The sequence below is a fragment of the Cuculus canorus genome, chromosome 1, assembly GCF_017976375.1.
Source record: "Cuculus canorus isolate bCucCan1 chromosome 1, bCucCan1.pri, whole genome shotgun sequence".
In the NCBI taxonomy this organism is placed as follows: Eukaryota; Metazoa; Chordata; class Aves; order Cuculiformes; family Cuculidae; genus Cuculus; species Cuculus canorus.
In genome coordinates, this window is record NC_071401.1 from 204,870,049 (window position 1) to 204,885,943 (window position 15,895).

General features: G+C 42.8%; 1 protein-coding gene across 3 annotated transcripts in view; it reads left to right on the plus strand.

The window, feature by feature from the left end:
• Window positions 1-15,895, plus strand: part of MKLN1 (muskelin 1) — a 120,074-nt gene that overhangs the window by 62,270 nt on the left and 41,909 nt on the right. For all 3 annotated transcript variants that reach the window (XM_054064953.1, XM_054064968.1, XM_054064961.1), the window contains 2 exons: window positions 13,429-13,641; window positions 15,445-15,666. In XM_054064953.1, coding sequence (XP_053920928.1) covers window positions 13,429-13,641; window positions 15,445-15,666 — 435 coding nt within the window. The remainder of the gene's footprint in view (window positions 1-13,428; window positions 13,642-15,444; window positions 15,667-15,895) is intronic.

Here is a 15,895-nt window from a genome sequence, read left to right on the forward strand (position 1 = left end):
TGAATGGTTCCAGTTGTACAGTTGCTTGGTTGCAGGAAATGCCTGGTGCCACAAAATCACCTGGGGAGAAAGCAGCTATGCCCCGAAGCCTGCAGTAGGAACTTGGATACTGCAGATACACCTGAGAGCCAACTTCCTAAGTCATGTAAATGCCCACAAAAGCAGGGACAAAGGCGGCAGATGCTGAAGTGAACCAGATGAGAAGTATTCTATGTTGATCCTAAATATCGTGTGCTAATTATTTATTCTGCTCCCTGCTTAACAGCATGATGGTTTTAAAATGTACTAGCCAGTCTTTCTCCCGAATGTTAGACTTTTAGATAAACCTGACTGACTTGTTCAGTGATTTCCATATTGGCAGCCTAAACCAAAATGGACTGAATTGAGGGAAGAATACCATGGTGGGATTTTATAATAAACACTTTTTTTAGAAAAGATTTTCAGCTTTTAAAGCTAATTTCTAATTTCCTTATGTGACCTTGTGTACCTGAAGCTCTGTCCTCTTAACCCTTGTTTACTTGCTTTTTTTTTTTAACTTTGACTTTTTTATAAAGAGCAGATCATCCATATTTTAAAACAGCTCTGGATCTGAAGTTACTCAGTTCTGTCACTATGTGTCTTGCTCGCAGCATGACAAAGAACAGAAAACTAGCCAAACTTCAGTTACTCTTTACAGCACTTTTCAATGTGTAGAGGTCCCTTTCTTCCACAGGTCAATGTTGAAGTCGGTCTCACAGAGAAGGGAGTAGTTAAATAGATGCATTATGCATAGTGTTCTCAAGGCTGCAAAACTTTGGCAGTCCTGGAGTGTGTGTTTGCCAGTCTTTACATTATACATTGATTTCCAAACCATGGATTTTCAACCATGCTAATTGATAAGGAGTTTGATGCTGGTTGATGAGAAGCTTGATGTGAGCCAGCAGTCTGCATTTGCAGCCCAAAAGGCCAAATGTATCCTGGGCTGCATCAAAAGAAGGGTGGCCAGCAGGTTGAGGGAAGGAATTCTGCCCCTCTATTCTGCTCTCCCGAGACCCTAACTGGAATCCTGTGTCCAGTTCTGGAATCCCCAACACGAGAAGGATATGGAACTGTTGGAACAGGTCCAGAGGAGGCCATGAAGGTGATCTAAGGGCTGGAGCATCTCTACTATGGGGACAGGCTGAGAGAGTTCGGCTTGTTCAGCCTGAAGAAGTGCAGGCTTTGAAGAGACCTTATAGCAGTCTTCCAGTACTGGAAGGCAGCGTACAAGAAAGCTGGGGAGGGACTTTATACAAGGGCTAATAGTGACAGGACGAGGGGGAATGGCTTTAAATTTAGATTAGACATTAGGAAGAAATTCTTCACAATGAGGTTTGTGAGGCACTGGCACACGTTGCCCAGAGAAGCTGTGGCTACCCTCTCCCTGGAGGTGTTCAAGGCTGGGTTGGACAGGACCTTGAGCAGCCTGATCCAGTGGAAGGTGTCCCTGTCCATGGCAGGGGCGTTGGAACTGGATGATCTTTAAGGTCCTTTCCGACCCACATCATTGTATGGATAAACCTTTGAGCAGCAGAGGGTTCAGCTTGTAAATGACTTCGCCACCTTGAAGGAATGCATCGTGGGTAGTTGATTGGTGGCATTTGTGTTCCAATAAAAATCACCACTTCAGCTCTAACTTACAATGGGCTTGCTGCTCGGAGCTCTGGTCTGAAATGCAGCTTTATTTTACTTATATGGCTTTATTAGGATGTTATTGCATCATCCATTTCCCTGTAAATTGCAGATGAGGCAGTATAGAGACACGCTAGGGTGGCTGTGACTGCGTCTTGGGAAGATGACACATTATTCAGCTGCCTAAAGTATTACTGAATTTTCAGGTAAGGATTTAGTGAAGCAATGGGTATTGGTATAAGGAAATGTGATTTATATCCTTTTGGGTTTTAAAGATGCAGAAATACGCACCTGTAAGGCAAGAGGCAGCTGGAATCCCTGGAACCTTGCATTTCACACTGAATGCATGGGGGAAAGGATTTTAAAGACATGGGAGTGTATGTACAGGTAGAACATGGGAGGAAAGCTTGTTATCTTGCCAACAAAGTGAAAGTAGCTTCACACACCCGTCAACTTTGCCTGGGGAGTAGAGTAGTCTCTTATGTCAGCTAGGCTGTGAAAGGCTTATGCTATATTAACACTCCTCAAGCTGTACAAATAGAGAAATCCCTAAAGAAATATCAGTTATTCCAGTATGGTGGCATAGGGAAAGCATTCTCAAGTGGTATCGTAGACAAATCCTTAGCTAAATTGTCTGGATAATTGCATGCTTGAAAATGTAGTAAGGTTTTGTGGACCTTACTGCTAATAACGAATGTGTTTCTGCCACTGTGTTTTGGAGGTAATTGGGACTTAAGCTTTTTGAATCGTCTTGAGAGCACGTACTGGAAGAATGAATAGAGCGTTGGTATGTTGAGTTTTCAGGCCTGAAAGAGCATGTTATATTTAATAGAACTTAAAGCATGAATTTTCCAGGGTATGTATGAGGTGGAGATTTTACTAATACTGAGATTCAGGAACAGTTGGGTTCTAGTCCTTTCACTGCCCCATGCATGATTTCTTTTCAGTGCTGTCTTTAAAAGCTCCTCCACAAGTGTGTGTTGCCATGCTTTATGCTTATTCCTCTTACTACATAAACAGAGGGATTTAGTATGATGCTTCACAGACCTCCAGTGAAAATACTTGCACTGTTTCTTGGCCGATTTTTCTCTGTGTAGACTATTGGCAAAATGGAAGATGCCTTGTTTCTGAAACTGACACAGCAGAGTCTAGCGGAGTGCTGCACTTCAGTGGTAAATGAGACGGTTCCTGCAGCTGGTTAGCTAAATTATGTTTAAATAGCTGCAGCCCAGAAAGACAACTGTATCCTGGGCTGTATTCAATGAAGTGTGACCAGCGGGTCAAGGGAAGTAATTCTGCCCCTCCTGAGACCTCACCTGGAGTCCTGCATTCAGTTCTGGAGTCCTCAGCACAGGAACAACATGGATCTGTTCGAGCAAGTCCAGAGGAGGCCATGAAGATGATCTGAGGGCTGGAGCACCTCCTGTACGAGGACAAGCTGAGAGAGTTGGGTTGTTGAGCCTAGACAAGAGAAGGCTCCAGGGAGACCTTAGAGCAGCTTTCCAGTACTTAAAGGGGGGCTACAGGAAAGCTGAGGAGAGGCTCTTTATCAGGGAGTACAGGGATAGAATGAGGGGTAATGGTTTTAAGGTGAAGAAGTGGAGATTTAGATTAGATATTGGGAAGAACTTTGTTCCTGTGAGAGTGTTGAGGCACTGGCAGAGGTTGCCCAGAGAAGTCATGGATGTCCTATCCCTGGCAGTGTTCAAAGTCAGTTTGTATAAGGCTTTGAGCAACCTGATTAGTGGAAGGTGTCCCTGCCCGTGGCAGGGGGGTTGGAACTAGATGATCTTTAAGGTCCCATCCAACCCAAACCATTCTGTGATAAGCTATATAAGGTAAAATTTCAGAAGCTACATTTTTCCTCGTCTGTTACGTTGTTCAAAAGCAGAAATGGCAGACTCCACACTTCTTGGTTTTTCAATGTTGAAATTATTCTGCTCTGATACATATATTTCTTTTTTTCCTCTTCTGTGTTGCTGTAACAGCTGACAGAGGAAGCCTACATTAAACTGTACTTAGTATCTGTGTCCCTGAGATGGCAATCTCATAGCCATGGATTAGCCCGAGGGGAAAAAAATCATACAGCCACTTTTATGCCCTTTTAACACCTCTGGGTACGAACTACCCCTTTGTCATCAGTTTAAGACTGTCTGCGCTTTCTCAGAAACATCTGAGCCACAGGCTCTCGGAATATTTAGACTTGTAATTTCACGTTTATCCATCACCATCTTTTCAAGGACAAATTAAATTAATTAAAATAAAAACGAATCTTCACGAACTCTGGCCTTGCTGCATCCTCATCTTTGTGGCCGAGCAGTCCAGAAATGACTGGTTAAATTTTGTTCAGCCTGCTCGCCTGTTGGTCTGCAAGCGGGACTGTAGCTAAGCCAAATAGTTTGCATCTGTGGAAAAATCTCTCTTGGCTGGACCTTCGCTAGCCATTGTTACTGGTAATGAGAGGACGGCGTGAACTTATGATGCGTGCAAAAATGACCTCATTCAACATCCTGCAATTGTTAATGGGGTTAGTTAAATTCGGCACACGAGGGATGTTGTCCTGAGGGCCCATCTCTCAGAGCTGGTGAAAGCTCTGGTTCTGTGGTGGATTGTCTGTTGTATTTCTTCAGTGTTACTGAAAGCAAAGCTGAGCAGTTGATGTGTATCAAAGCAACAAATTATTTGTTAAAAGTTTTAGAAGCTGTGATTTAATTCATGTTTCATAGAACCCTTAAAGACCTTAACAATCATCCAGTTCCAACCTCCATGCCATGGACAGGGGCACCTCCCGCTGGATCAGGCTGCTCAAGGCCCCATCCAACCTGGCCTTGTACACCTCCAGAGATGGGGCAGCCACAACTTTCCTGGGCAAATGGGGAATATGATTGGCTTTCTGATCTGCAAGTTAACATTACTGACTCATGTTGAGCCTCTCATCAATCAGCATCTCCAAGTCTTTCTCCGCAGGGCTGCTCTCAACCACGTCATCCCCCACCCTGTGTTGAAACCGTGGATTGACCCAACCCAAGTGTAGGACCTTGCACTTGGCCTTGTTGAACCTCATGAGGTTCACACAGGCCCACTTCTCCAGCTTGTCCAGGTCTCTCTGGATGACATCCCATCCTTCTGGTGTGACAACTGCACCATCCAGTTTGGTGTCATCCTCAGATTTGCTGAGGGTGTGAGCAGCACTGAATTTGCAGATGAATTGTGCCCTTTGTTAGAGAAAGCACAGTATTGATGTCCCTTTGTTGCAAGGTTGTCTTGTTCTAGGGTACTACTACTTTAGTGCTTCTCTTGTTTGCATTTGGAAGCTGAATCATGTAGGCTGTATGACTTATTTTTGCCTGGAAACTGAAGCCTAAGACAAGACCTTCATATGCCTTCCTGCAACCTTCTTCATGTAAATGAAAGAATTATTCCATGCTGTTTGTATGCTTGAAGCTCTGGGAGGTTCCCCCCCCCCCCCCCCCCCGCCCCTCCCTTTCCACTATTCTGCTTGCTTGCCTAGGAATTTTCTTGATTGTAGGATGTCTTGGTTTACTGCATGATGTTAAGCATTGCCAGGAGGCCTTTGTGATGCTTTGGTGCGAGAGTGCATAGCTCAGAAATGGCCCAGGAATGTGTCCCTGCACTGGCATTAACGCAGACATCATTTTCCAGAGTTCTTTCTGCAGGTAACCTCACGCAATGCAACTGTCAAAAGCAGGATATTGGTGCTTTGGGAAGTTCATGAGTCAGTTCATAGGGAGCACTTTATTTCTTCAGCGGTGCATTAATCAGGGTTCATCAGAAGCCAATAAATCATGTATCTGTTCATTCCTTTATGAACCTAATCTGGAATTAGTTGTTTCTGCAAGCAGGCCTGCTGGGAGACTAATTTTTAACAGGTACTCTCCTGGGAACAGGACATTAAGCATCTGTTTGCTTTCATAGCAGTGTTCACATGCTGCCCTCAGTCTGTGCTCGTCTGCGCTGAATCTGCTCTGATCCCTTCAGGGTGGAGCACACAGTCTGCATAAAGTCTTATGTGAGACTGAAAGGGATGGGCCCCTCATGGGTCATCACATCTAATCCATTGCTATCATAAGGATCATATTGTACGGTCTCTGAGCTTAATCATTTGACTTATAAGCTCATTGAACCGTCTTAAAAATAGAACACCGGGCCATTTATTTTTTACTTCTGGTATAAGCAAGGGAAGTCTCTTTAGGGAAGGCTCAGCATGAGGCCATGAACTATCAACAGTGAGAAATTAGGGCTATCCCAAGTATGTGCATGCTTTTAGGAAGACAGACAAAGCTTCATCCTATATAATTTTTTCACCTTGAAACAGATGAATCAAAACTGTGTGCTAAAAGCTGCCTCTGACTTTAATCTGCTCCATCACGTCTGAGTTAGAAGCCCAGAAAGGACTTTGCAACTAAATCTATTTGCATTGCGGTAGGAAGGTGCCTGTAAGCAGATTACCCATAGCTCAAATACTGTCAGCTGCCTGACCAAGGGATATCTTCCTTGCCTTAGCTGTGGCTGGGCTTGTTAGTAGTCATTTATTTGCAAGTCAGAAACTTTTTGATATCCAAACCTACTATTTTTTGTTAAGACATTTAACTGTTTTGTGTTGAATCATAGGATGCTTAGGTTGGAAAAGACCTTTGATATCATCAAGTGCCTGTCCACTACTAAACCAAATCCCTGAGGACCTCATCTACCTGTCTTTTAAACATCTTCAGGGATGAGGACTCAGCCCACCTCCCTGGGCAGCCTGTGCCAGTGCCCAATAACCCTTTTGGTGAAGACATTTTCCCTCACCCATGTAGCCTGTAGACCCATGGCTTTCCAGTTCTGGCCCTGAGGAGCTGCAAGCATCATGATTCTTAGCCAGGTTCTGATCTATTTAATTGGCTTCCCAAAATATTTACTGCCAAAACATATTTGATGTGCATGATCTCAAATAATATTCTTTTACAGCTGCTGTACCATCTATAAAGTAAGTTAGAATATCTGTTATCTTTCACAAACAGCGGCAAGAATATCTTTGAGTGGAAATATGTGACTGCTGACCTAGTGCAACTGTTTAAGCTTTTACTTAAGGCAGACTTGCAGAGTAATTGAATGAATGGAGTGTACATTCAGCATCCAGAATGTTTCTTGGAGCTAGACTCCCATCTTGTGTTCTTAGAAACATTTGAGTCCCAGTTTAACCCTCTGCTGCATCTACCCTGTCTGATGTCCAGATGTTTTTAAATCTAGTGCTGGAGCTGTCAAGCCTGGGACATGAAATGACACACATAGCGTTGATTTTTACTGTCATACAGAGTAGGAAAATGTAGCTGAGATATGCTGTTTATGGGAGGGTCTTGCATGCTTGAGAAGCCCTTACAAATCATAGAATTGCTTGGTTGGGAAAGACCTTTGAGATCAAGTCCAAGTGTACCTGTCCAGTACTAAATCATATCCCTGAGCACCTTATACCTGTCTTTTAATGGCACTTTTAGTGGTTCTTAGCCCAGCTGTGCGCCTGGGCTGGGCTGCTCAGGCCATGAGTGGAGGTGTTCCCTGGAGGTGTTCAGGGCTGGGTTGGATGGGGCCTTGGGCACCTTGATCTAGTGGGACGTATGCCTGCCCATGGCAGGGGGTTGGAACTAGATGATCTTTAAGGTCCCTTCCAACCCAAAGTATTCTATGATTCTGTGAGTGCTGTTGTGATGCTCCTGTTGTGTGCCTGAGCAAGATCCTGCTTCCCCTCATGACTTGGCGCTCCTGAAATGTGGTCAGTGATTGCATGCATAAGCGATCTGTCAGCCTTCACTCATATTGCTTTGTGGTTTAGGCGATACAAAAGCCCTATACTACCCTAAAAAACAACAGATTCATAGAATCATTAAGGTTGGACAAGACCTCTAAGATCGTCAAATCCAACCATCAGCCCAACATGATCTTGCTTGCTAAACCTGTGTCCCTACGTGCTACAGCTACATGGGTTTTTAACATCTCCAGGGATGTTGTCTCCACCACTTCCCTGCGCAGCCTCTTCAGTGCTTCACCACTCTTTCAGTAAAGAATTTTTTCCTAATATCTGATCTAAACCTCCCCTGGTGCAACTTGAGGCTGTTGCCTCTCATCCCTTGTTACTTGGGAAACCCGCACCCACTTCACTACAACCTCCTTTCATGGAGCTGGAGAGAGCAATGAGATCTCTCCCCTCAGCCTCCTGTTCTCCACACTAAGCAGCCCCAGGTCCCTCAGCTGCTCCTGATAAGGCTTGTGCTCCAGACCCTTCTCCAGCTCCATTACCGTATTCTAGTTGTCCTTCAGTTCAGTTCTTCTGCTGCCTTATGTTATGAGAAACCTAAAATGCTTCCTGTGAGCAGCTTGTATGGGATGAAGGTGTTTTATTCTGTGTCTGTCAGTAGCTGTTTCTGTTGCTGAATTTAGTTTTCACTCGTCTCCAGTGAAGCAAATCATTTTGAGCTACAGATTAGATGAAACATTTTGGGAGCACACATTAGCTGAAGACTGGCATTGATGAAGCACTAACAAGTTCTATTCTGGAAAAGCATATAGACTTGAATGAAGACCAAGAATAATGTGCATTTCCTTTCATTTTCAAGATTGTGGAGAAGTTTCCCTTTTTTTTTTTTTGTGAGGGGTGGAGGAGGAAATGAATTATACTCTGAAACTGGGAAATGAAGGCAATTAATCTCTGCAGTTGTGTGTAGGCAGGAGAGACTATTTGTTGCATGACAGCCTGCTCTCAGGACTGGAAACAAAGTAGGTTGTTTGTGTCTTTTTATGTCCTCGTCCTAGTTTGCTTTAGGACAAGAGCATTTACCTCATGACGCTTATTTTTGAACTTTAAACTGGAGGCAGTGTTCACATTCCATTCAGTCTTTTACAGCACCAAGAAGGGAGTATTAGTCAGCTGTTCTTTGTTTTTATTTCCCTGACTCTTGAACAGGGTCCAGACTTGCTCCTGAAGTTTTTCATCTGGATCAGTCTGAATAAAACAGATTTTCTTGCAACTGAAAACCCTTTATTCGCAAAAGGTTATGATAACCAAAAGAAGCCAAGCTCCCCCAGGTTTCTTTTGGGAGATGGGATGAGGAGTGGAACTGGCATCCCGCAGTCCTGTCCACGTTAAAGCTGATTTGTAGGACGTTTATTTAAAAACTAAACAAAAAATGAAAGCTATCATGTTTGTGCCCTAGCAGAGCATGCCAGGATGCTGTTGCTAAGATGATGCATGCTGATTCTGGCATAAACAGTTATTTGAGCAGACCCTACCCTGAGGAGTTGAGTCCCAATCTTTTCGCTCCTGTATAGGAACAAATCAATTATTCGAAGGAGGCAGTGTTGTCTCTCGGTGCTGTTGTGTTGCTTTTTGAAAACGTTTTGTAAGTTAGTCCTTAAGTGGGATAATTGCTTTCAGCATTTGCAAGTTAAATGAAGAAAGTTCTAATTAGATTTTATAAAGTGGCTTAGCATGTTGAGAAGGCTTTTCATAAAGTATACTGTGTATTCACTTGGCATTGCACAATTGAATTTCGTATCGCACTGACGAAACCAAAAAAATCTTATTTGGCCTTGGTCACTCCTGGGTGCTTAAAGGATTGAAAGCCTGTCTTAGGTACTCCTAGCTCTCCATACCCTTCCTTTCACTACCGTCCCAGGGCATTTATCTGTATGTTAGAGACCTGAGGAGTTGCAATCAAGACCAACCTGTTTGAGCAGGGCTGTTTCAGTAGAGCATAGCTTGGTACTTGGTCCTGTTTTAAAGTGGTACAATGGCGCGTACTGTTTAATCTGTCTTAGCCATTATTATGCTGTGCTAATTGTACTGTGGTGTGGGGTGGCAGAGAGCCATTTTGTTCAGGTTAGTCTTAGCTCCGTGTGGGCACTTATTGAGTTCCGTGGAAGCCGAACAGTGCCCATGCTTAGTAGTGTGTGGTATTGTTTGGTGTCCTGTAGGTTGGAAATGTGATATGCTAATGCTTTACTATTGCCATTGCAGCCTTGGCACAAGCGGAGGGACTGGCCAAAGCAGCGTAACACATCACTTGCCATCTGAATAAGAACTTACCCTGGTCACAAGCTTCTTTCATGTGTGGTTTCTGCAGTGTGTGTGCCAGGAGATTCCTGATGAGAATTGGAAAGAGTCCCCAAAGCTGGTGTTTGCTCACGTTGTTTGGGCAATTGTTGAATGTGACTTACTTAAAACAGACTCTAGTAAGGTGTACTTTGTTTAAGAAGTAATATCACTCCTAAATCAGTCTGTTCTTGGAGCTTCATCTGCAAAAATGCTGGTCCCACACACTAAACAATTTGAATACAGTTCAATGAAATTAGATCTACAGTACAAGAACGTAATGAGAAGTCTTGTACTGATTTGTTAAGAGTTCATATGACCACAGGAGAAGACACATGCAAACTGGTCAAAACTGCTGTTTGTCTTCTGCGCTGCTCAAAAATCATAGAATGATTTGGGTCAAAACGGACCTTAAAGATCACCCAGTTCCAACTCAGCCTTGGTAGGGACACCCTCCACTTGATTGGGTTGCTCAAAGCCTCATCCAGCCTGGCCTTGAGCACTTCCAGGGATGGGGCTTCCATGACTTTTCTGGGAAACCTATTCCAGTGTCTCACCACCCAAGAAGACTTGGACTTTCTTAACCTTCTCTTGTGGTTATCACTATGCGGGTGAAACTGGCTTTATTAGTTGCAGATCTGTTTGGAAACAGCAGTTAATCTGTTGAGAGGAGATACTTTTGTGTGTCTTCATTTTGGTGATAAGGCCCAGATTTGAGTAAAAGAGTCCTCAAAGAGGACTACAAGGACTTCCATAGTCAAACTGAGTAGATCTGAAGTGAACAGAGGCCTTCCCCTCTTCTGCCTCTAATGACAAACCATCATGTACCACTGTTTAATGGAGTTACTTACTCCTATCGGCAGACATGTAGACTAAATAGGAGACTTTCAGCAGGTTCTGTCTGATCTCATAGTGTGCAGGAGTAAATCCAGTTTTCTTTGAGAAAATATTACGAATTACATGAAGTTTTCTTTATCACAAGAGAGAGTTTGTGCTGTTGTGGACTCTGCGAGTTGATGGGGTTGGAGTTCTTAAGTGAACTTGAGATGATGAAGTTCTGTGCCTGTATGGATGAAATAGTCAAACTTAAAACCTTCAGTAGGTTTACTGAATCTTTAAAAGGCAGATATTACTGTGTAAGATGTGACCAAAACATAATTCAAGAAAGAAGATGTTCTTTCTGACTTCTTTTCTCCTTTTAACGTAGTCTTAGGAGTTGAAATTTGTGTGTTGTGGACTTATCCAGTGAAGCAACTGTGCTGCTGGTGCCAACGGCTTGAAACTGGTATTTTAGGTGCTAAGTGTTTCAGCCTTGTGTCTATACTCAGCCAAATTTCAGTTGACAATGCAGCTCTTCAAGGTAAGGCAGGTCGGGAGAGCACTAAATTGGATGTTTGGTGCTTTCAGAAATCAAGACATTATTTGAGCAAATGTGGTATGGTTTACTTTAGCCCATAAAGCACCCAGAGGTGAGCAAGTGCAAGAAGATACTTAAATCAGTGGGTTCGATTAAAAAGCTGCAGTGACCTTACAAAGAGGGGAAAGCCAGGGAGCACAGGTAGGTATTAAATGTTTCATCTATACAGCAGCTGCGCCAAAGCAAATGTGGTCTTTGGCAAGGGAGCAGTGGTATATCTTTAAGTGTCCCAGTTGCATAACTAGAGATGGACTCTGTCTGCTGGGATTATTTTCTTATGAATCAGGAGCAACCTGCCTGAATACTCAAATCGATACTTTTCATGCGAAGAAACTTTGCTTTGTGTTTGGAACAGGGTCCTCTGGAAGGTACTGATTTATGTTTCCTAGGAGCAAGGTAAAGTAAGCTGCCTTTGTCTTTGTCAGTTAACTTCCATGTGGCTGAAGGCAATGAATCGGCTTTGCTGCATTTCAGGATTTTATGCTAAAGTTTCCCTTTTATCAGTGGTTTTTTTTTTTTTTGAGAAAAGAAAATGATCTTAATTACCCTGGAGTAACCAGTCCTCAAAGCTGCAGTCACTGCTGATAGAATGCTTCATCTTTGCAGCATATGAACAGTTCAGTTCACCTTCTCAGTTTGAGTTACGGTAAAGTTTCCTGTAACTGTTCTTTACTCAAATTGAATTCTATAACATCAGCAGTAAAGATTTGACTACAAAAACTTAATCATAGAATTGTTTGGTTTAAAAAGGCCTTTGAGATTATCAAATCCAACTGTTTCTGCTCACTACTAGATCATATCCCTGAGCACCTCATGTACCTGTCTTTTAAACACCTCCAGGGATGGAGACTCAGCCACCTCCCTGGGCAGCCTTTGCCAGTGCCCAGTAACCCTTTCGGTGGAGAATTTTTTCCCAGTGTCTAATCTGAACCTCTCCTGGTGCAACTTGAGGCCATTCCTTCTCATCCCACTGGATGCTGAAGGCTCCGTACAACCTGGCCTTGAACACCTCCAGGGAGTGGGCACCCACAACTTCCCTGGACAATCTGTGCTGGTGCCTCACCACCCTCATGGTGAAGAATTTCTTCCTGATGTCTAATCTAAATCTTTCACCTTCTGATTTAAAGCAATTCCCCCTCATCCTGTCACTCCATGCCCTTGTAAAAAGTCTCTCCCCAGCTTTTCTGTAGCCCCTTCAGGTACTGGAAGGCCGCTATAAGGTCTCGTCTGAGCCTGCTCTTCTCCAGGCTGAACAAGCCCAGCTCCCTTAGCCTGTCCTCATAGCAGAGATGTTCCAGCCCTCCCTTCATGGACAAAAGACACAGACTTAGATCAATAAACAGCTCTATAATTTATCTGTAAGCATGATGGCAAGATGGTTTTTTTTTCCCTTTATGAGATCTTTTGCAAATAGGACTTCTCATATGTTGATTTCTAGTACTTTGGAGTATGGGGATGTTGCTCTTGTGGTTCAAGATGAGTGCACGAAGGCTCACAAAGTTATATTTGGGAAGCAGAAGGGATACTGCCCAGTGCTGCGTAGCATCGTTATAATGTCATTGAATAAATTACTCTAATACAATTTAAGTTGAGCACTCCTGGATGGATAAGCACGTAATAATTTGCCAACATCCCTTTATTTCTCTTGAAGATCATAACTCACGGCAATATCGCTTACCGTGGGAAACTTCCTTGTTGTTGAAGCAGGAATAGCCGTATCTATTTGAGAAGGACAGGGCGTGCTTTTGTTACCTTCAAAGACACGTTACGGAATGTGATTGCTTGTGGGAATGTCTGGTTATGATCTGGTAGTAAATAGCCTATTAATAAAATAGAGGCTCTTGTAGTAGAGCACTTCTTAATCTTAGTCCTATGTAGTTATTTATAGGCTGTGACATCTTAATTTACCTCTCATGTGCATCAACTTCTGTTGTTTCAAAAGATCAAGTAGCTTTCACATGCCTCTGAGAATCACTTGTGGAGGAACCAGGCTGTTTTCTAAGGAATCTTACAAAAACGCTTCAAGTCATAACACATTTTTTACAACAAATTTAAGACTTTTCCTGGTGTCTTTCTAACGGACACAGAAGTTATGGAATGTCCTATTATATAGATACTTATATATTGATCCTGTATTTGATTTCATTCTGATATTCTCAAAGGGTTTCCAGTTGGTGATAGAACTTACTTGCCCTTAGTGAGTGTGCAGTGACCTGCCTGGAGTAATATTTAATATATTCTTCTCTTTATTTTGTGGCTTTTTTTTTATCAGAGTGGTCCCAGTGCCAGATCATGTCACAAAATGTGCATTGACATTCAACGAAGGCAAATCTACACGTTGGGACGCTATCTGGATTCCTCCGTGAGGAACAGCAAGTCTCTGAAAAGCGACTTCTATCGCTACGACATTGACACCAACACATGGATGTTACTCAGTGAAGACACTGCGGCAGATGGAGGCCCAAAGCTGGTGTTCGATCATCAGGTCAGCCACGCTGATACTATTAGTACAAGTTCTCAATGTTGGCGAATTGTTTTTGATTGTAGGCTCTTGCGATTTAGAAGCGCAGGTAACACCAGTGGTGGGGAAGGCTGTGATCTGCACTCAGTTAAATTCTAAGAGCGTTGTTGTCTCACGCCAGTGACTACTGGTATTCTAATCAAATCGAGCCAGAAGAATCATAAAAACCCTTGCAAACTCATTCACTTTATTAAGACACATTTTATTAATGTTCAAAGCACAGTTCGTCGGGTTTTAATCAGTCTTGTTGAGCTGAGTTTGCAGATTTGCCTGCTCAGAGGGCGTTGGGGAACAACTTACAAAGCTGAGTGTGGTACCTTCGGAAGAAAACCACAAGCAAGTGGCTGACATGAGGCCAGCAGGATCAGGGTTCTTTCCAAATTGCTTATCTTATAAAATTTGTAGAATGCACTTGCTTTAAACACCTTAGAGGAGTGGCTGCTGATCTTTTACAAAACCACACCTGTCCATGTGTTTAAAAGGGATACTTTCTTTACTGATCTTGTGTGCTTAATGGTTTTTGTGTACTTAAAAAGGTATTTTGTTCTTAATTGGTTTTTATAAAGTGTGGCCAAGAAACGGCACCTCAGTACTCAGTCTTAAAGCAGACCGAGAACTGCTTTTATTGGTACTGGCTGTTTTGTAACTAAAGCTGTTGTTTGCCAGCACAATATGTGGTTCTGCTGACGCTGAAAATTAAAGATACGTGGCGTCTGCAGAACAAAAGCCAAACAGTCTTTCTGTTCTATTAATAACGAATACCAGTCTCCCAGGTGTTGGAGAAAAGGCAAAAGTAGATTGTCAACTGGCAAGGCAAGGCTACTCTGGGTGCCCTGTTTCCCTGCTTCTGAAATATTCTTTTTTTTTTTTCTCCCTGCTGTCTCATAGGGAAGAATGTCTTCCCTGAATTCTTTATCATGCTGTAGCTCTCTTTTCTCTCCCTCAGTACCTACTGTGATAGTGGGTTTTGTTTAACCTTCACAAAAATGTGCTGCCCTAGAAGTGTTTTGTAGAGGTTTTGCTGAGTAGCATCTCTATCTTACTGTAATCTTGTGCGGGTGGTTTTTTTTTTTCCCCTGGTGTTTTGTAACCCTCTGCGTTGCACTGTGTCTAAAAACATCACCTGGAGTCAGGGAGTTTTATTTCATTTGTACCACGATGCATCTCTTGTGCTGTAACCTGAATTCAGGCCTAAGGGATAAACATATTTCTGCTGCACCCTCAAAAATCCTTGGCCAGGTTACGGCCCTGCTTTATCTTTTAGTCATGGGGGTAACAGTAAATAAAATATGCTTGGGATGGAACCTTGAGTAATGCAGGCTGGTTTTGGATTGATTGAGTGGTGGTCAGTGAATTAGCAGTGATTTTGAGTTTTTCCGTTTTGTAGCCATTGCCAAAGGCGATATTGTGTTAACTTTCTGACAGAATTGGCTGTGGATCCTGGTGAAAAACTCCAAAATATTTTTCCCTAAATTCATCACCTAGAGACAAGTTTTGATGAAGAGTGCGTGTAGCCTCTTTTTTTTTTTACCCTTGTTAAATAAGCAAGTTAAAATTAGACTCGCATTTCAAATAAAGGACTGCTTTCTGAGATTAATACCTGTCAACTGTGAAGACACAGGTATTCTTTTCTGTTCATTAGAGGTTCAGAAGGTGTGTTGAGTACTGTCTTACTTGGTATCACTCACAGGGGAGGGATGTTTAATCTTAAATCTTGGCATGTTCAAATCTTAATGTGCTACCTTAAAACTACTCTTATTCTTACAGATGTGTATGGATTCAGAAAAACACATGATCTATACCTTTGGAGGCAGAATTCTGACCTGCAATGGCAGCGTCGATGACAGCAGAGCCAGCGAACCGCAGTTCAGTGGATTGTTTGCTTTTGACTGCCAGTGTCAGACATGGAAACTTTTAAGAGAGGATTCCTGTAATGCTGGACCTGAGGATATCCAATCCCGAATAGGACACTGTATGTTGTTCCATTCTGTAAGTATCCATGCCATACTTTGATTCATGATTTTAAGGAGAACACCTGGTTTGGATTTTTCTTAAAAGTCTGGATTTTTCTTGGAAGTTTGGAGCTCTTTAATCTCCCAAGCTGGGTGGTATCTCACTTGATTTTATGTTCACTGACATTCTGATGCTTCTTTGCTAAGTGCAGGTGGTATTAATTCGGTCTGGGAGCTTTCATGATTTCAACTGGATAAAATTTCAG